This window comes from Podarcis raffonei, chromosome 3 (assembly GCF_027172205.1).
Source record: "Podarcis raffonei isolate rPodRaf1 chromosome 3, rPodRaf1.pri, whole genome shotgun sequence".
Lineage (NCBI taxonomy): Eukaryota > Metazoa > Chordata > Lepidosauria > Squamata > Lacertidae > Podarcis > Podarcis raffonei.
This window is the reverse complement of record NC_070604.1, coordinates 72,683,877-72,706,350: the sequence shown is the minus strand read 5'-3', so window position 1 is coordinate 72,706,350 and position 22,474 is coordinate 72,683,877. Positions and strand designations below refer to the sequence as shown.

At 39.1% G+C, this 22,474-nt stretch overlaps 1 protein-coding gene across 2 annotated transcripts in view; it reads right to left on the bottom strand.

The window, feature by feature from the left end:
* PACRG (parkin coregulated) overlaps positions 1-22,474 on the bottom strand; it is a 223,056-nt gene that overhangs the window by 160,633 nt on the left and 39,949 nt on the right. For both annotated transcript variants that reach the window (XM_053382350.1, XM_053382349.1), the window contains exon 2: positions 19,226-19,360. In XM_053382350.1, coding sequence (XP_053238325.1) covers positions 19,226-19,360 — 135 coding nt within the window. The remainder of the gene's footprint in view (positions 1-19,225; positions 19,361-22,474) is intronic.

Here is a 22,474-nt window from a genome sequence, read left to right as displayed (position 1 = left end):
TAGGGGAAGGAGTGAAGCAGCCTCAGTTTTTATTCTGAGTGCCTGCATGCTCATGCATTCACATGTAATTATGGTCTGCCTTAGTGTTACATATGAACTGGACCACTATTTGTAATCTCATCAACACAGGCCAAAATCTAGAGATTCCCTTCCACCATCAGAACTAAGCTTTTTCCTCTTGAGTAGCTTGCACAAGGAAATTAAACATATCCAAACAATAGGTTTGTACATGCATCGGCCTTTTTGCACCAAACTGCACAAGCAGATTTCTTTCTTTCTTATTCCTTGATTCCACTAGAACGAGAGCTGGTTCCACCATTAGGTATGGTCAGATTCTAGAGTACAGTGGTACCTTGGGTTACATACGCTTCAGGTTACAGACTCTGCTAACCCAGAAATAGTACCTCAGGTTAAGAACTTTGCTTCAGGATGAGAACAGAAATTGTGCTCCAGTGGCACGGCGGCAGTGGGAGGCCCCATTAGCTAAAGTGGTGCTTCAGGTTAAGAACAGTTTCAGGTTAAGAACGGACCTCCAAAACGAATTAAGTTCTTAACCCGATGTACCATAAAAGGGCAGCAAACAAACAGTTATTTGGGGGAAATGACAACCACTGAGCACTATTGCACTCAAGTTGTGCTTTCAGGCTTCCTATAAGCATTTAATTGACCACTGCAAGAACAGGATGTTGGACTAGACTGACCTTGGGCATGGATCCAGCAGAGCTCTTCTTATGGTCTTATGACTAAGATAATGGCATATCAGTGTAGCATGTGAACATGAAAGGAGGAGGAAGCTGAATGATAAAGCAGACACTGATGCATGCTCTTAAAGTTTTACAGTGTACTGCACTACATGTCTACTTCAGATGTAGACCCCATTGAGTTCAGTGGAATCTACTTCCAGGTAAGAGGTGGGTGTAATATTGCAGTCTTGCGTATTTTATTTTAAAATGCAGTCCTAGGCAAAAGCCTTTTTAAAAAATCAACTGCAGGCAAGAAGGTTTCTTTAAAAATGCATCACCTTGCCTATCAGTGATGTTATTAGTCATTCAAAAAGAATGATACATAGAGTATTTGAATTATTTTAAGGAAAAATCAAACTGAAAATGAGGGAAGAAATATGAAACTGGGAATTGAGGTATCATAATTCCTTAAAAAAAGAAGAAGCTTACTATCATATCCAATTAAGACTGTGATATATTTATTTACCTGGGAGTAAATTCCATTGATTCAATAAGATGACTTCTGAGTAGACATGTATAAAATTCTGCTGTAAATGTTTTATCCCTTATCTACTAGCCTGCCTTGATTTTAAAATGTAAATGTTGTATGTGACTAAATTTATGATAGTATGTTCTTAAAATATCAGAAATTATATTTATGAATATAAAACACAAACATGACACTGTATTTTAATACTTTGTTGGAAGCCGCCCAGAGTGGCTGGGGAAACCCAGCCAGATGGGCGGGGTATAAATAAAAAATTATTATTTTTATTATTTCCCATAGTGTTCTAGTACTGAATTCAGATACATGGCAACATGTATCTTACTACAACATACTAGAAACACAAATTAAATGGTATATTCGAAAGAAAAAGGCAAAACATTCAGCTACAGCTGAACAGAATTCTACACTTTCCAAAAGTCTCCTTCATTTCACACTGAAATAAATGTCAGATAACATCTCACAGTAACATTACCTCCAATACACAGCAAATATTGCTGTGCTTATTTTTCTAGCATTCCATCTCCTAGCTGTAAAAATAGTTTGGAGTACAAATGAAAGCTCCAAGTACTTTGAAACAGTTGCATTGCTCTAGCCGGCAAAAATGTAGGCAGTAAGGAGGGAGGCATTCATCTCCTGTAGATGGAGTCTGGTAAAAGAGCACCAAAATGAATAGAGCATGCTGATCATCTGGGAATTCAGAACCTAGAGTGATTAATTAGGCCTTATTTTGTCTTGAATAGATTTACTAAGCTATTTTCAACTCGCCACACTGTTTGTAATTACCAAAAATCACACCTCCATTGGCTGGCCTGAGTTACCTCATGCATGAACAACAATTTGATTGAGCGCTCTTTTTAGTATTTCATTGGGCATTGTAATTAGCCATAATCATAGACTTCCTGGGTGCATGAGAATGTGCAAACGACCAATTCACAACCCTATCCTATTTGAATATGAATCTTCTCACTAAGCGGCAATTTAAGAAAGGGAAACAAAAAGCGGTTTTCTCTAGGGAATTTTGCAAAGCAGTCCTGATTTAATTCTTTCTCTTTCTTTCTTTCTCTCTCTCACTCTTTATTTATTTTTTTAAGTTCCCATTTCAAGCATTTGGATTCTGTTTGCTAAAACAAGGCTTGCTTAATGAAGACAATGGCTTATTATTTCTTGAAGTGGCACAACAGGACCCGAGCCTTACAAGCCCAGTTCTTTCAGCTTCTGCCAAGGACACAAGAAACAAAGGAGCCAGCAGTAACAGGAGGCAAATAGAACTCTTTGCTTTCGGCTGCAGTTTGGGAACACTGTCCCTGGAGCAAGACCTGGGTCTCTTACTATTCTAGAACTTGGGCATTTTTCCTGTGAATGAGTCATGCACTGTCGAAAACAATCGCCACAGCGGGGACTTCAAAAGCGGGGGGGGGGGGCCATTACTGGTGCCATCAGAAGCACATTCATAGTGAGCCATCTAATGGTGACAAAGTCTCCCCCTCCTTTAATATTTCTTATCAAAGCTCCAGCGGGAGAGACTTAAAAACAAGCACTGAAAGGAATCCAGATAAATCCTTTGCCAAAGTACAGGAAATTAGGTGAGAAAATATGAGTTTTGAAGAACAATGACCTGAGCTGGATCCCACTTTAATATCAGAATGTGTTTTACAACCACTTGGATTAAGAATAGAAAGTCTTAGTGGCACATTAAATGTCAGGTATGGAGAATTTTTATTTAAATAATCATATATCTTTTAAGACCTTTGTCGTTTAAAAGGTAAATGTTTACTTTTAATAATGTGTTTCTAAAAAGAAAAAGCTAAAAAGGGAGAGCTAATATAGGAGTTTTAAAAATATTGACCACTGAAATATGGAAAGCATGCGCCACAAGACAGGAATAAAAAGATGGTGCATTCACAGCAGTCTTTAGTTAGATTGGAAAATCTCTTAAGCCTGGAGTATTTTTACACTTAACATTATACCAAGCATATCAGAAATGTATATGTAAAAATGTCAAGTAACTACTTAATACCAATTACACACAGAGAGGGGGGAGAGACTGTATGTGATTTAACACAAGCTAAGTTCAACAGGTTGACTATCCTTAGCTTCATCAACTAGTGTTACTATAAGCTGCATTATTAGTTCATTTGTGCTTCAAATATCTTACAGTAAAAATATTTATCCATGAATACTCACACAGTAAGGTAAGGTTAGCAAACAAGGAGGCATATCAAACAAATAATATGATATTTGTACTGCCAGCTTGTGTTTTTATCTCTTCTTGTGGAATATATTAAAGAATTATGAACTGCAATTATATTAAAGGTAAAGGACCCCTGACAGTTAAGTCCAGTCGCGAACAACTCTGGGGTTTTTCCGGGTCATGTGGCCAGCATGACTAAGCTGCTTCTGGCAAAAGCAGAGTAGCGCATCTGTCCAATAATGCTTACCAATATATTTTCTTTCTTAAGGCCTCCTTCCCGAACTACTCCAATGCACTTGCATGTGCCCTTGAAGATGGTCCAAGTCCTAAACAGCTTTGGACACAAGTGCTTACAATAGTGCCTCCCTCAGTATGAACCACCTCAGGCCCTATGACAGGCAGGGGAGGCCCTGTTGGGGACGCTGCTGTGGGGGCTACCCACTTGGCACAGACTCAAAATGGGCCTTCTTGGGGAATTGTGAAATGCCCTCCTTGGTGAAGTGTACCTGTCGCCCTCGTTATTAACATTTTGGAAGAATTGTAAAGCATTCCTGTTCACCCAGACATTGGATGACTGTTTCTGGCAAGCATGAAATGATTAGCTGTGAGGATATGTGGCTGCTTTTAAAATGTTTTTAGATATTCTTAATGTTTTTGTAATTATTTTACTGCTTTGCTGTATGGTGATCTGGGCCTTTTTTAGAAAGAAGGGTGATATAGAAAATACATACGTACATAATGTACATACTTACTAAGAAAGAAAGCCCAGTTGCTTGTGTTTCCCACATACTCACCCAGATTACCTCTCTTCCCTAGCACTCCAGTCTGCAAGCTAACTAAGAGTTACCAATGGCTAGCTGAGAAGGTGGCGAGGGGTCTATTTAAGCTGCAGCTATGTAGGAATGAGAGACAGATTTCATCCTTAGATTATACTAATATTCCATTTTCTAGCAATCAGACCTGAAACAATCTACAACAGAAATCTGACACGTGACTCCTGAAAAGATGAGCCCCAATCTCTGAGCAGTGAGAGATTCCAGGAGTTCCAGGCACCTACCCAGGGTTCAGTTTCCTTAGAATGAGGGATGGTGGAGACTGTGGTGTCATTCGAATATATGGTTTATTTACACATATATACAACCTGAGCCTAAGATGGAAGGGAAGGGCTCATGGCATTGACACTCCAGAAGGTCTTGATTCTCCCATGATCACAGCCTTGGAATCAAACAGAAATCAAGCATGGCTCTCACTCTATGGCTTCTGCCTGCTTCTAGCCCTCAGCTCACAACTGCCCTGGCTTTTGTCCTTTCCACTAACTACCAGGCAGGTGAGAAAGGGGAGCCCACCATTTGCTCTCTAGCACAGAGCAGCTTCCTTTGTTATACTGACAACCAGACTTAGGTGGTAACTACAACCCTTGCTTGGCTAATTCAACAATTGAATTCTCCATTAGATTTTAACCCTTACTGGATCCAGGAACTAGAAGTGACTCAGGCATCATACAGGCTAATCCCCCAAACTCACAACAGTATTAACAGTTACAAATTAATGTGTATCATTGCTATCAACAGATCTGAGATGCAACTGAGGAACAAATATGGCCTTTAACTTGTGAGAACACTACTCTCTGTCTGCTGCTGCTTTGATGAAAACTAAAACACAAAGCGTTGTATCCAGTTGTACCCTTCTACTCAAGGAAAGCTCTTTCATTCAGTGGAGGCTTCCACAAATGGAACAGGGGGTGATTTCTGCTGATTCACTATTACTCATTTGATTAAAGACCCTTTGGGAAAGCATGGGAGATAACAAGGAGACAAGTGATACAGAAATTATCTCCTGCCTTCCTGTTCATGGAAGCTTGTGCTAGCACAAAGAGCCTGCCAAGAGTGAAAGGACACAAATGGAAACAGCCCACTATAGTTTCTAGCCAACAGACAACAGAGGCTTCAGTTCAAGTGAACTCCTGTAAAAATTAGTCTATATTTTAATCTAAATCCTGCAAAGAAGGAATCCAACATTAATTTAAAAACTAGTGTAGAGAAAAATGCCTCTTTGGGCTCATTAAGGTTATTAATTTGGACAGTTGGATTCTGTTTAACTGGCAAGAAATATCTTGATTATTCAACAACCTCTTGCTAACTATGCTTCATTCACTTTAGTGACTGAATTTAACAATTTTCTAACCTGTCCTCTGAGAGATTTCTTTAAGTGAGACAAGATTATTTTTCTTTCTTTTTTCTCTGGGATCAAAAGAGTGAGATCTTAAGAAAATGCAGAAAATGTAAAATTTAACTCCTCGTAATTGCTCGGAGAAGAGATATATCTTTTAGAATTACTACGAGGACCAAAAGATTGTTAGAAAAATAATTTCATAACGGTATCTATAATAAATGCATATGCTGCAATAACTTTCATATGGTATCATGAACATTTAGTCAAACAAGGACGCTGACTGAAGACATTTGGGTAACCTTGTATTGCCCTAGAACTCAATTTTCTTCCATAGGGTTCAAAGTACTTTTTTGCACATTCTTGACTGAGGTTCCTATTTTATGTTTAGCCATTCACGTCTCAGTCCTTGAGCTGAGACTGCATACTTTGGTCTAGGGTTTGATTCATTTATACCTTTTCATAGCCATACAACTTTTTATATATTTGTGTGCAGTGTGAAAGTGTCTGAAAAGTTCTGATGTTGTATAGCTGTCAGACTTCACAATAATTTCATAGTCTTTTAAGCAAAATGATATTGTTCTATTGTTGTACCTAATCATATTCCAGAACTACTCAAATCTTCAGGTTTTGATGTCTAGATTTTATTCAACCATGTTCCATGAATTGTCAAAAATGCTGCTCAAAATTGTTGGCTTATTTCATTTGCAAATTGCTAGCATTTATAAGCTGTATTACAAGCTTGCTAAAATTGCTTTGCTTTAGTCAAGTTCATCTTTAAAGCTAAGCCTCTGCTTACTTCAATTTAATTCTTGGATGTGTTCCACACTAGACATAATGTTGTTGCTGATGTTGTTGTTTTAAATCAGCTGGGTTAAGCAGATGTCATCATTAAAAGTATCACTGACATGACTATTCAGAATCTGAATTTGCAGAATTTAATTAATGTGCAATGCAGCATGATGTAAATGTCAAAGTTCTTATTACATTCATTTACTTTGTCACTGATTCAACTATATAAAATTTTGTGCTTGTGTGTTATCATTCTACATGTACTGAAGTATAAACATCAGTACACCTGATTTGTATGGATTCTCTAATGACTAATTAATTTACATTGATGTACAATTTACAGACTACTGAAAAGTGAATTCGTGAATTGAAAGATTCTGGATCAACTCCTTGGGGCAGGGAGATTACTTTTCACCAAAATAGAATCATTTATCTTCTTCCAAAACCAGTATGAAGAATTTTTGAGATACTTTATGCACTTGCAATAATCCTCTTTTAATGTTATTTTCTTTATGTCTCTGTTGCAGCATTCTAGTACACTGGGTTAGATTCCCTTAATTTCCTCTCCCCACATATGACATTATACTTGCTACATTATAATGGATGAACTGTAAATATAATGGTAATACATTTTCATTGAATCTTGGGAATAATGAATGGGCATCTTAGAAATGGATGAAAGTACTGTAATTGCTTCTAAGCCTGCTTTTCCCTTAGTGGATTGTATCTGAATTGCTTGAAGTGTGTTGGTTAGTATTTTTGTGAAAATCTTATATATAACTGGTAAATGACTTATTGATCTAAACTTCTGAAAGTGACTTTTGTTCCATTCCTTGAACAAAACGTATGATGGCACAATTCAATTTTTGAACTTTTTTTTGCTTAATGCATTTTGGGAATGGCAACTGCCATGTCTCCAATATTCCATATGTCAAAAGCCAAGCAGGAAAAAGGCAGGTCAGGAAGGACCTTGAAGCATCACAGCTAGAACAACATATGCATTAGGCACTTTATGGATAAAGCAAAGTTAAATTCAGATGCTGGTCATTCAAAAGTATATCACTTGCTGGCTCTAGCTACTTTGAATGTTAGAATACAGGGCACCACCAAATACATATAAAGAATATATATAGTCCTGCTATAATCCCAGCAGAGCTGTCCCTAACTTACCTATCCCTAACTTACCTATGGCTGCAGTAGCATGGATGTGGGGCTAAGTGCACACAGCGGTAGCACAATGTTTTCTGGGTTCCTGAAGTTGTTGTTGTTGTATTAATGTTGAATGATCTGTGTGAAGGGACCAGTGGCCAGGTAAAAACAGTATTTTAAATTAGATGCAAAGTTTTCTGCACAACACAGAGTTCCTCCTGCTACCCATATGTCACATAAATCAGCTCTTAATGCAAGCCCAGACATTAAGTACAGTAGCAAAAATCACACTCAGACACTGAGAGAGAGAGACAGCTTGTTGCATTGCACACAGTACCACCTAATAGCAGCCACACAACTTGCAATGTGACCTCCATGTTTCCTATTAACTAAACATGACCTCTGGTGCAGTTATGTGCTTCTAGCTGGAAAGAGAAGTATCACAGCAATCCCATGCAAGTGACATTATTGATTTAGCAGATATCAAACATAACTTTTAGGGGGGAATGTTCATTGAACATTAGTGATCATTATTGTTACCAACCATTTTATATTTCTGGCCACAGACCGTTTTGAAACACTTTGTGAAAAAATAATACAAAAAAGTCCTTAAACAAGGTACACTTCCCTGCCCATGAATAATATCCTTTTTTTAAAAAAAAATCACCCACAGAAACAGGGCAGATTCATGACACTTTAATTAGAGCATTTAATTTGAATATGTACTTAATTAAAATATAACTTGTTAATTCATTAGCCTTGGGTTATAACTGTGATACCAATTTTCAAGCATCTAATATGTCCTCCAGCACATAATTTATTTCATTACACTAAAGAAGTTTTTAGTGATTATGCCTTAAAATTATTGCAAACACATTTCTTGTTTGATACTGCAACAAATTAGAAGAAAGAAACGACTAATCAGATACCCTGCTATACGACTATGCAGAAATATAAAAAGATAAACTGTGAACATGTACAGTTTTTGTCAAGGATTGTTAGATGGTTGTTGAATGTAGAGATTACCTTAATCAATTCTTCAGTTGTTTTCTTTGTAATACTGCAGTAAAGTTATGCTATGTTTAATATCACTTAAAGAATCTGACATACTAATAGCAAACTTTACAACAATATAAAACCACCAAACCAACAGTCAAATCATAAAAAATTAAAAACAGGTTAAAAGCAAAATAATGAAAAACAAACCTCAAACATCAGTAGACCATTGTGGGGGATGTGCTCTTAATTGCATGCATAGGAGGAACAGAAAAGTTTTCATTTTAAAATTTGACATGGAAGGCACCTGCAGAATCTCTACTGGCAGGGTGTTCCACAGGTTGTAGAATCACAGAATTGTAGAGTTGGAAGGGACCCCGAGGGTCATCTAATTCAACCCCCTGCAATGAAGGAATTCTGTCCACTGCCCACAGAACACTGCACCACCAATGTTCTGGTTAACAGCCAGACACACGGACCCATTGCGCCACTGGGTGATGACACTAAAGGCTCAGTTTCTCATTGTGGACAAGTGAACCTCACCAATTTGGGGAACAAATGTGTGTGTGCGCGCGCACGGGCGCACGCACAAGTGCTTCTGCACTCAGAGCATAATTAAGTTGCAAGATGGGATGGTAACTGGCAGCTGGAATATTTTATACAAGAATTAGACTATGATTACAAGCTGAAACCTCCATGCTCAGAGGTAGTATACTTGTAAGTACCAGAAGCTGGGGACAAAACCAAGGAGGGTGTCTATTGCCTTTATGTTGTAATTGTGAGCTTCTGAGAAACATTTGAATGGTCCACGTTGGAAACAGAATGCTGGACCCTTGGTGTGATTCAGCAAGGCAGTGCTTACATTCTGATGCCTGCCCAGCAAATTGCTTCACAGCAAGGAAGCAATGCACCAATCAACGTTTTTTTGTACATTCCTAGGAAACCAGAGGTGAATTGCACTTATCTTTTTGAACAGCAGTAGTTTAATGCAGCTATAATGTCTGTAGTAAAGCCCTTCACTTTGCCACAACAGTGGGAAGCAAACTATTGCTATCCCTTTCGGCTTTGTTCTCAGGTTGAGAACAAAACAGTGAATATTTCATTTTCTGACTGGGGGAATATGGGCCAGACTCCCTTTCTAAAGAGGGATTCTAATCCCATCTTGCTCATGAAGACAGAGATAGTATGACTCTGTCTCTCTCAAGCAACAGCAGTGGTGAACTCTTTGTGATTCTTGCAGCATTAATTTAAAGATGCACTGCCAGCACTAATTATGTAGTCTTCTACATACTATGGCACCTGCTTACACTCTCAACCCTGATCAAATGCATCAGCAGCTGTAATTCCAGCAATAAAGTGCCAGTCCAAATGTCCTATATGAATGATGAAGAGTTCAAGGATAGGCAAAAGGCACCTGCTCTAGACAGCAGAAAAGTTGCCATGAAATGGTGAGAATCATAGTGGCCTCGTCAGTGATAATGGATTCTCTTGCTAATTGTGCTTTCACAAGTCTGAAAGTGCAAAGTAGGATGCTACAGTCATTGTTTTATGAACTCGGGGGGGGGGAGAGAGAAGAACGATGGACAACAGCCTTTCCATGCTTTTCCCTGATATCCGCGAAAATGAATTTAACACATAATCCTGGGGGACCACTCCAACATCAGGACAACACAGACTAAGACTCTCGAGAGGCTAAATGATGATGCTGTCTCCTAAAAACTACTGCACTTCAGGTTGCCTGGTAGCAGTGCTGGCACAAAACATTTTGCTGTCTGAAGCACACCCCAAATGGTGCCCCTGCCACTTTAAAAAGGCTTGCTACACTATTCAGACACCTATTTCTTCCTTCATCTCTACCCCACCATGATCTTGTGTGGAAAGACCAACCCTTCCTAATAATAAAGATAGTATTGTATCTAAGTGAATGGATTCATTTGATAACCAAGTCAACATACCTGCCCAGTTTCTCCTTTACTAAAATACACTTAAAAGAGCATTTGGAAATTATCATTGCCCAAGAGAATAGGGTCTGGATATCTTCTGTTGTATAATACAACACTATGACTGTAGACTGCAACAATATAGAAGCAGTTATGGTATCACATTTCTCTTACATGCCTTTAGAAGCGACACAATGTGGCTGATTAAAATCTGTGGTGTATGAACACCAGGAGAGCATAGGGTGATTAAAAAATATAAGCAGTTTGAGATTAAAGTGATCTGGGAAGTCATTCTTCCGCTAATAGTGTCACATCAGAATAGACAGTTTTGCACCAGCGCAAATGAAAACATCAAACACACATTGATTTTCCTGATGGTCACATTGTCAATTTCATTTGGTTTGCTACCTGCCAAACTGCTTTCTTTCTTTGTAGCCCTTGAGTAAAAGGAAGGGGGATGATTGCTGATAGGACAGAGACCAAGCCATTCATTATGTTTCTAATTGGGACAGGTCTTTGGATTCACCTCCAAGGTAGAATCGAAAAATTTATCAAAGCTCCATAGGTAGCACTGAAGAGAAATTTACTTCCTGACAAGCAGCAAGCAGCTCTTTCAAGACTGATGCTTCCGTGTGCGGTTTAAAGATTAGAGTGCAACAAGCTCAGACACTTGTAGATGGCAGCCTTTGTAGCTGGGGGAGAAAAGGCTATCAGGTCTGAAGCACACTGCGATAACAAGATGTCGCCCCAATGCTACCAGTTACCTGCCAGGCATTCTTCCTTTTTGGAGAAGAGGTAGCTGTTTTAACTGAAAGAGGAGGGGCCATTTGTTTTCCTCCTGGCTGCCAATCTACCACATTTTGAAGCTTATAACACTGCATGTTTCCCCTTGGGTCCATAGTAATGTGAATTGTCTTTATCCAAGTGCCTAACAAATCATTGTCACAGAGCAGCAGCCGACCTTTCTTTTCAATCTATGCACTTTTCAGGAGTTATAAATCAGTTGACTTTCAAGCTCGATGAGATGGCATATGCCCCGGTTTGAAGAACAGATGGAGGCTTGGGGGGAAATTGTTTCTGCAGGCTTGCTACAAGCAGCACAGCTCCATAAAAGTGAACCATTTGCACTAATTTCTCACATAAATTATACAGGCAGAGAGCACCAGCCCATTCAGCAGAAGAAAAAATCATCTATTTTTCAGAGGTCATTTAACAAATTTAAATTAAAGCTATTTCTGATACAGGAGGTTTTCACTCTGTGCAGTTTCAAGAAATGACAATTTGCATCAGATAAGAGGATAGATTTGAATTCTGTAAACAAGAAACAAAACCACAGAATCAGCTTCTAAAACACTGCAATTTCTCTACAATCCTAGTTAAACCACATGTATTGATGAATACAGAAGAATTAATAATTGAGAAGTTGTTGCTGACAAAAGTCAGGTAAACTATCCGCTTCCCTTTACAGGCCATAAATACATATACATATACATATACATATACACACATACACACACACACACTCGTACCAGCCAGAAGTCAACTTTTAACAGAGTCCATTATTAAAAGAAAAAGAAATATAGGCATTTCCAAGGCAACATCCTTTGTTCTTTAGGAGAAACAAATTATTCAACTGTTAAATCAATGCATGTGTCACTATTTTAACAAATATGGTACTTTACTTAAGGAGGTAGGAAAGACATTTCATTCAGTGTTTTGAATTATAAATATGAAAGAATGGGAAAGAATGAACAGTATGTTGCAACTGTGTATGCTTCCTTGAGGTCTTCCCCCTGGGGCTGCCCCTGCTGAAGGGCTCCTGATGGGCCTGGGGCAAGCAGGGGGGCTACAGGTAGACCCAGGGCCTCTCCCAGTCAGACGAGCCACCCAGAGGAAATGGGAGCATCCCAGGGGGGAAGGGAAGACATGAGCGGTCTCCCTTCCTCCCTTTTATGACTTACCAGATTTCAGGGAGCACTGGAACCGCTGGAGCCAACTTTTTAGGTCCCCTAAACCTCCGCGACCAGGTGACTCGCTGCAGGATTCAGGAAACAGGTCCCCCTGCATGGGCAGCCTGAGTTCCCACCCAATCATTTTCCTGTTGAGACTAAAGAGATCCATCTCCAAAAACAGCTCTGCTTTCCTAAAAGAGGCCCTTTCCACCTAGCTGAAGTCCTTTCCAAGGCATTCCCCTCCACTTAGAACATCCAAAAGCCGGTGGGCCCTCGAAAGCCCCAAACTAAAAGCCAAGAAAAATTGGATGCCAAGAGGAAGAAAGGGGGATTTATGGGGCTGGTAGAGAATGAAAAGCCGGCAGAAGCAGCGGAAGGAAAGCCAGGAATAAACAGATAAGGAATAACAAATGGGAAAAAAATCCCTTTCAATATGGTGTTCCCTCCTCTTTTGCCATCCCTTCAATGTAACATGCAGTGGAGCTGGCAGGAAACAGAACTTGAGGGGGTTGTATCAGCCCCCCAAGGTGCATTCTCTAAAAGAGATAACTTCCTGCCAGTGAAGAAATGGGCGAAGACAACCCATATCATATCATGGATCCCTACAGAAGAAGAGAAAGTTCTATGAGCAAAAATGATGCTGATGTGATTAATAGTTATTATTTTTTATTTTTTAAAACCCTCCTGTGATCATTAGTGCCAAGCATATAATAATAATAATAATAATAATAATAATAATAATAATAATAATAATAAAATTATTTATACCCCGACCATCTGGCTGGGTTTCCCCAGTCACTCTGGGTGGCTTCCAACAAAAATTTAAAAATAATTAAAACATCAGTCATTAAAAACTTCCCTAATTACTCTGAATTCTATAGATATTATAGAATTTTTCAGTTACCGGTATGTCAGAAATATTCAGTTTGATGGATTGTTCCCTCTTTCATTGTATAACAATATTGCTGGGACATGTAATGAAACATCCACTCAGAGAATCGCCACCATCATCTGAGGAAGATAAAAACTATGAATGCTTTATCTATTGACCTTAACATTATATATGGGAAAAGATAATATTTCCAGGAACCGAAGCAATTAAGGGTTTTAACAGCTAAAGTCAAGCCTACAAATGGGGCCTTCCTACATTCATTATACATTTTAAAAAAACCAATGATGCACTCTTATCCGCATATAATTGCAACATGCACTTTTAACATGTATCTTTATTGTGCATATTTGCTGATTTGCTTCATTTATTTATTTGCCAATTTGTTTTTAAACTTTGATTTCATTAGAATTTTTATAGAATATTTTATATTTATATAAAAACTGCTTAAATTGGTTTTGTTGATTAAGCGGTATATATACATCTTGTCAAATAATATAGATAAATAAAATCTAAATTTGGCCCTTAGTTATCTTATTCAAGAGTGGATTGATAATTCATCTGCACTGAATCACTGTTGTTTGATTTTGCAAGACAAAAAATGAAATAAATTGATTTTACAATACAAATTACAGAAGTCAGGGAACTAGCCAGTTTATGTGCTAAAGTAATTTTGGTATGCGTGAAAGAAAAAAAGATACAGCAAAGAAACACCGGGAGGTTGCAACAATTGTTCATAGAGCAACTGCAGAGAACTTTGTTTGCATGGACTGGCACTATCAAGCACACTTTTTTCAAATCTGCTTATGTGTGTTTGCTTACACAAGGCAGCATCTCTGAGGCAGCAGCTCTGAGGAAGCATCAGCTAAAGGCAGAGGAAATGATACATTGTGTTCCAAGGTGAAGAAACTGTATTTATTCTAGCATTTCCCTTCCTGTTGCATTACAAGTCTTGTATCTCTGTTCCTGTGGATCACAGCCTGTTTTTATTATATCTGAAGAGGTAAGAAAATACTGCTGCTGAGTAAGTGCACTGCTTCATTTCTTTCCTTTTTCAAAAGACTTCTGATCTGTAAGCCTTTAAACACCATTTTTGGGGGAATTCACTTCCAGCACTATAAATCTCTACTCATGTGTAAGTCTAATTGAGCTCAATGGGGTTTACTCCTGGGCAAGTGGTTATAGGATAGCAGACTTTGGTTGCAATATCCTAAACTCAGATCTGTTTACTGGGGCTAACTCCAGGTACGTGACTATAAGCTAAAGGGTTAAACCAAAGACACCACAGGAGAAGTTTTGAGAACACTGGAAAACAGACGTTAACTTTCTATATATATTCGTGTTCAATTATGACATTATGTGGAAATTTGCAAGGGAAACAACATAATTTATCTACAACCAAATTAATTAATAGCTAATTCATACTGTGCGGGGGAAACCACATTAGAATAAAATCAGTTAGCTTTTAAGGGGGCACAAGACTCTTGTTTTTGTTCAACTAAATATTCATTTCAGGAGCTTTAAAGTTATTTTATATTGGAAACAGGGTTCATAAATAATTGAACAACAGTGGAAAGTTATAAGAATCAATAGATAGTGATTTTCAAAAATTGATCAACACATACAAAAGCACTTAGAAAAGTAAAAAAGAATTGATTAGAAGCATTTTACTTTGAACTAAATGGAAGAGCATGCCCTTTGGCTGTATTTACAGCCAAAGGGTGAGGGAGAGAACCCCACCGCCTTTCAACTCTATAAAATGTCCCACTGATCAGCAAAAACATAAAGTGAATAAGGGAGGGATATTTGATGGTTTGTAGTCTTTCCTCAGAGCCACTCAACATCCTACCACCCTTGGATGAAAAGGTTTTTGTAGCCACACTATTAGTAATGTTCATCTTCTTACAAAAAAATCACTGCAAGAGCTAGATGGCAGGTGGGCGGCGGAGGGGGGGGGGCACCACTGACTTATCAAATGCAAAATGAATCATGAAATGCATCACATAAAAACAGAATGAAAAAATAAAGGACAATAACAAAATGGTGATATATTGCATAGTTATGTGAATCCTGAAATATTTGACATGATGTGTAGAGTTCTGTGTAAGCAGCTGGATAAGCGGCATTTGGACAACCACATTTATTTTCTAGATGATCACTGCACACATGTACCCATGCACTGGTCCAGCTGATGGTCCACAAATTTACACAGCAGCTTCCTTTTTTTTTTTTTTTGCCTGTGAGACCTGCTCTGAAAATTGAAGCTGCTGTGTAAATTTGTGGACCATCAGCTAGACCACTGCATGGGTACTCTTGTCATCATCAGTGCCTGTAGGATCCAACTTCTTTTCTCTTTGGTGAGGTCCCATAGGACCAGAATAACTTTCTTTTTCTTTTAAAGACCAGAATACAGTGGTACCTCAGATTAAGTACTTAATTCGTTCCAGAGGTCCGTACTTAACCTGAAACTGTTCTTAACCTGAAGCACCACTTTAGCTAATGGGGCCTCCCGCTGCCGCCGCACTTCCGGAGCACAATTTCTGTTCTCATCCTGAAGCAAAGTTCTTAACCTGAAGCACTATTTCTCGGTTAGCGGAGTATGTAACCTGAAGCATATGTAACCTGAAGCGTATGTAACCTGAGGTACCACTGTATATGTTTGTATACACATATGATTAACAACAGCATGTCACACAACAAAGCAAGGGCTTATAGAAGGGAACTGTGTTAGAAACCAACAGAAATAAAAACCCAGCACCAGGAAACAAATTGCCCAGTCTAATAACACAACTCTCCTCACTGCATTGCACGGCAGCAACAACGGAATGAACAGAAAATGTGGTCATGTGGATAAGACAGCTCTCCTCGTTGTGTTGCTCCACAGTGACAAGGGAAAGAACTCGGGAGAAAGAATGCTGTCCTAGAAATCCCCTCACAGCCCTGCAGCCAGCCAGGGAAGGCAACAGAGGAGCAAGTAAACTTGTTAACATACACACAAAGCACACCTTGAAATAGGTGCATCAGATCAGCGAGGTCTCTGCTATCTCATTCTTCAGTCTAGGTGTGCCCAGATTAGATTGGGAGTTAGCAAACAGTCCTCTGCAGCTGACAGGTCTCTAAATGTCTTAAGCCTTCTCTTGTGACTCAGACAAAAGATACTGGTAGACAACAAAAGAGGTTTAAAGTTGCTCTCCAGGCCAATCTAAAATAATGTAGTATGAGCACTGATGACTGGGAAACACTGGCCTGCGAATGCTCCAGTTGGGGAACAGACTTTACCAGAGGTGTTGTGGACTCGGGGCACAAAGGAGAAATGTGCTAAGAGGCAGGCACGTTTGACAAACCCTCACCATGATCAACTACCATCAAAAAACCTATGTCCCCACTGTGGAAGGATGCGTGGATCCAGAATTGACCTCCACAGTCACTTATGGACTCAACGTTAAGACCGTTTTCATGGAAGGCAATCTTACTCGGCTATAAGTGGTCGCCAAAGAAAGAACAGCGAACTGAATGTAAGGTCAAATTTCTTTCCTTTGCCATTCATTCTTCATGCCCCAGTGAAAGCTATTTGTGCCTATTATGCTAATCAGGGGAAATCCTAATTACATCATTAAGTGCCCCCCAAGATAACTCTTCTATTACACTCAGCTCAGCAAATCTTCCTTCATAAGGGGAACACAATACTTTCACAAGGATGGCCCTAAGGCAAATTTTGCCTCTAGGCACAGGAACCAGGGCATACTCTTAACACATATCTCTCCAGGAGAGCAAGCACCTCTCGGACAAAAGTAGTAGAGTGCCCTCTCTCTGCTCCTTGTCTCACCTTTACCAAACAAAGATTATTCCTGCAGCTTCTCCCTTCAGGTTTGCCATCTTGGAATGCAGGCCTGTAAGGCCTTCAAAATAGAGGAGGCTTGCTGCTCTCGGTTCTCCACTCCCACCTTGTGCTGGATATTCCCCCCTGAGACTTGCAGCACATTAGTTAAGGCCTTAATCTCTGTCACATGCATGGATAAATTATGCAAAAGAGCCAGAAGCTCATCAGATGATGTCAAGGTAGATGCTGGGCCCACCATAGGATCAAACGGTAGCTTGTACATGGTGCTTCCCACTTTATTACCTTTTGCCGGCATTTGCAGTCTAGGACAAGGTAACATAATATCACTGGCAAACAGGGACTAAATATACTAAAGAAAGCCATTATTTCTTATTGTTCTGTACATCTCCTTGCTCCCCCCCTTTAAAATAATACTTTGAAAAATCTATCTACTTCAGTTAAACTGTTTTCATACTTGTATTCCTGTTTCTCTCCACTTCATCCCTCCATTCCCTTTCCTTTGTGTATTCATTCAAATCAAATGTATTATTGTATTGATCATAAGCCTTAAGAAAAAAAATAAAACATATTGAATGTATCTAATGGTGGCTCTGCCTTCACTGGGAAATGCTTCTGCTCATTTAAGCCATCACTGGATACAACCAATTAAGCATAAATTGATAGTGTCATATAAATATTCATATAAAACTTTATATAATCAGTAGCATGCAATCATACAAGAAAGCATGCATTACAATTCTCAGTTATATCTTCAATGATCTACTACATGACTTTTCTTATAAAATGGATGGCATGTTACCACCATGAAAGTAAAAACAAAGTTTTCTTCTGTTGTTACTCTGTTACTAATGTCAAGCAGAAATTGAATTTTCTGTTAGATCATTAGTTGTGCCCATCTAAAAATGGAGCCAAATGCATCCATTAAATTATATTAAAAACTTGCAGGTAGGATCTAATTGTTTGATATGTTTTGTACATAACAAATTGTTTAGTCATTTCATAAATAATAAATATTATTCACTCAGTGACCCTACTAGTCATATCTCTTTTTGTTTTTATTAACAAAACTACAGCAGCTTAAATTAAGGTCATTTTCAACAGGACCCACATAAACATCCAAAGAATAAGTTAGGTCTTCCCCCCCTCATTCAAAGAATGCCCAATTTTTTTGTTATTCTTTATTCTGTTTCCAGAAAAATCTGAACCCAGCCCAATAAATTGCATACAGATAAACACACAGTCACCCCAACACACACACACACACATACATAAAAGGAAAGTCATTCTTTGATAACCAAAATAATTAAATAGAAAGAGCAGGTTAAAGATCAGCATTCATTTTTCAAATTAAATTTAAAAGCCTGCTCTAGTTACTTAAAAGATTGGCAAGTTTTACAAATAACATCACCAAGCCTTTTAGAGAGAAACACTGCTGCATTAGAATGAAGTCATTAGGCAATACATTTATTTTGAAGCCAATTAACCTTTTGTCAGAGATGTCGGAACCATAATGGTTTCAGCAGTGGAGGTCAGCCTCTAACAGGGGCACGTATGACAGCGATTACGCTGTCTGACATATGCTGCAGACTGGGAGTGCAGCCGTGGAATGAGAATCTGCCTTCGTTTGTATTCTGCTCTGCATTTCAAGGGAGCAGGCAATCTTGACCTATCCATTTAGGTAATTAAAGCTTCCATTTGGAACTGTCCTGCAGGAAGGTGAAATTTGGGGGGAGATAAATGGCTGCTGCTCACTGTATCCAGCCACTTCCATCATTTGATGGACTGCCTGAAATAGGCTGGGTTGCCAGGTCCTCATAAAAATAGAGATGAATTGAGCAGGAGACAATTCTCTAAGGCAAAGCAACTCTGTCATTTTCCTTTTTTGCAGCATATAATTTAATTGTTAGCCAAGGTAGATGGCTGACTCAGGAGGCCACTCTCTAACTGCTCTCCCACCATCTTCTATTTGCTAAGAAATTACTCCACTTTATTTACTTATAAGCCAACGTTTTTTTGGCAATGAGAGATGTCACTTCAATAAGCGCAGCTGGCTGTCACAGCTGCGCCCTGACTTACCTTCCAGGCTATTTTGTTTCCTCTTGTATCGTGCTCAAGGGCGATTGGGAAGTCACCTCGCTCATAAAACTTGCGAAATGCTGTAGGCTTTGTTGGTCTTTCTTTAAATGCTCCTGCCGTTGGGGGACCTTTCACCTGAAAAAACAAATTAAATTAAAAACCCATCACACAAAATTTGTCTGTATCAAGAAATACATTTGTGATTAAATTAGAGATTTAACCAAATTGGCTAAGAAATCAGAGTGCCACATGTCACCAATGTCAAACTTTCACTGTCAGTGTTTTCTATGGAATATTTACCTCAGGGTTAGCAGGTATAGGAAACACAAGGTGGTTTTCAAATGAATACATGATTTTGTTTGCAGTGGCGTTTCACTTCATGAGCAGTCTTAAAACAGACTTAAATTGAAAATGTTAACCATTGTTCATAAAATTTAGCACACATTAGAGGTGATATACCCATTGGGAATTGGTACTAGGAGAGGAGGTAAATTGTAAATTGGGAGTTGGTAGTACAGACAGTGCTTTTTTTTCTGGGGGTACACAGGGGTACGCATACCCCTAAACATTTTGTGAATCTAAGTTTGGCCTCATTGAGGGGCAGTATTTCAATATGAGTAGGAAACAGAGAGTAACCCAAAACATTTTAATTTTTTTTGAAAAAAGTACTGAGTACAAATATATAATTCCAGGGTAAAGGTAAAGGGACCCCTGACCATTAGGTCCAGTTGCGGACAACTCTGGGGTTGTGGCGCTCATCTCACTTTACTGGCCGAAGGAGCCAGTGTACAGCTTCTGGGTCATGTGGCCAGCATGACTAAGCAGCTTCTGGCGAACCAGAGCAGCACACAGAAATGCTATTTACCTTCCCGCTGGAGCGGTACCTATTTATCTACTTGCACTTTGACATGCTTTCGTACTGCTAGGTTGGAAGGAGCAGGGACCGAACAACGGGAGCTCACCCCGTCACAGGGATTCGAACCGCCAACCTTCTGATCAGCAAGCCCTAAGCTCTGTGGTTTAACCCACAGCGCCACCCGCGTCCCTTAATGCCCTGAGACCTGCGGGTATAGGGTGGTGTATAAATTCAATAATAATAATAATTCCAGGGGAGGTGTGTATTATTATTAATTATTATTATTATTATTATTATTGAATTTATACAGCACCCTATACCCGCAGGTCTCAAGGCAGTATTGCATAGGCATAAAATTGCATCCGAAATGGCATCTCAGTTTAAAACTCCTGAATAAAAAATTTACAAAGCAGGTTAACACCAAATGGATGGGCATTTGCTGCCAACAGCTTGAATAACTGAAGTTGCTACTCCCTATCCCATCCCAAGACTGTGCCTGTGAAAAGAAGCTTGTAACTGACAAGAGTCCTGTCAGGGTTGGGATAGGCCTTACAGCAGTATATATCTGCTATTCAATTCTGCAAATTGATGTGTCTCTTCAGAGCACATCTAACCATCTGGATAGCTCAGTTGGTTTTAGTGCGGTGCTGATAACGCCAAGGCTGCAGGTTCAATCCCCGAATGGGACAGCTACATATTCCTGCATTGCAGGGGGTTGGACTCAGGGGTCAGGAAATTTTTTCAGCAGGGGGCCGGTCCACTGTCCCTCAGACCTTGTGGGGGGCCAGACTATTTTATGAGGGGGGGGATGAACAAATTCCTATGCCCCACAAATAACCCAGAGATACATTTTAAATAAAAGCACCCATTCCACTTATGTAAAAACAAGCTGATTTCCAGACCACCCATGGGCTGGATTTAGAAGGTGATTGGGCCAGATCCAGCCCCTGGGCCTTAGTTTGCCTCAACCTGTGGGTCCCCAGATGTTGTTGGACTACAACTCCCATCATCCCCGAGCTCTGGCCTTGCTAGCTAGGGATGATGGGAGTTGTAGTTCAACAACATCTGGGGACCCACAGGTTGAGAAAGGCTGGACTAGATGATCCTCAAGACCCCTTCCAATGCTACAATTCTATTCTGTTCTCTTCTGTTCTATGAAGGTTGGGCAAAGGAACTCTACATAGGGCCAAATCATTGGTCCTTATTGACAGAAATGTCAGTCCAGTCACAGACTTTTTTATTAAATACATGCTCCAGTTTGGCTACAAAGTAAGAGTACAGGTTAACTTCTGACACTAAAAGGAGTGGGTGGACGGGAACAAAGCCCTTTACCACCCAGCATTACTGCAGGAATAAAAGCATAGAATTGTAGAGTTGGAAGGGATCACAAAGGTCATCTAGTCGAACCCCCTGCAATCTTTCACTTAATATGGGGCTCAAACCCACAACCCTGAGATTAAGAGTCTCATGCTTGACCAACTGAGCTAACTCCCAGCTGATGTAGTTTCTAAGGCAAATGTGATTATAGTTGTAATGTTATGGTTCCATAGATATTTAATTCTAGGTTTGAATCACAAGACTGTATTCACATGCTTCAAAAATCTTGTGAGTAACTTGATCCCCCCCATAACAGGCTATTCATTTTTATTTACTTTAAAGTACCTATGTCCTGCTTAATATTTAGAAATGTCAAAGCATTAGAAACATGATTAAAACATGACATATATAATAAGAGTATAAAAATAACCAGTATAAGAATACAGTTCCTGATTTTCCACAGTGATCAGTTATATACATATATGACTAATATTAGAATTCAAAGACTTCTGATATCAGAATTCAAACACAAACTTGTCAGAGTGTGACTTATTCCTAAGGGAGAGTGTTCCATTTCCACATGGCAGGTACTATCACACTGAAAGCCCTATGCCAGATGGCACAAGACATATTTAAGGATCATGCAGTACTACCAGTAGGGTCTCTCTGGGTAATCTCAGTCAACCAGCAGGTGTGCAAGGGAGTGTCTGCACACTTTTTTACTACTACTGGTACTACTACTACTGCCACTAATAATAATGATTATGATGAACAAAATGATATTATACTTGACATAAACAAATTAAGTGCTAAATATGTGCTAAGGGGAATGGGCAAAATTATACATTCTTAAAAATATATATCTTGAAGCTTCCTGTTATGAAGCATGTTCTACTTTTTAACATTAATCATTCATCAGATAAAGGAAAGGAACTAGGAAAACTTGATTATCAGAATTTATTTTGCATCTAAAATTTCCAAGAAATTATGGTAACCTTGCAACATTACATGGATCCACTCATCTAGTGAAAGGCATAAACCCCCCTAAAAATAATAGATCTGAAAACAAGATATTG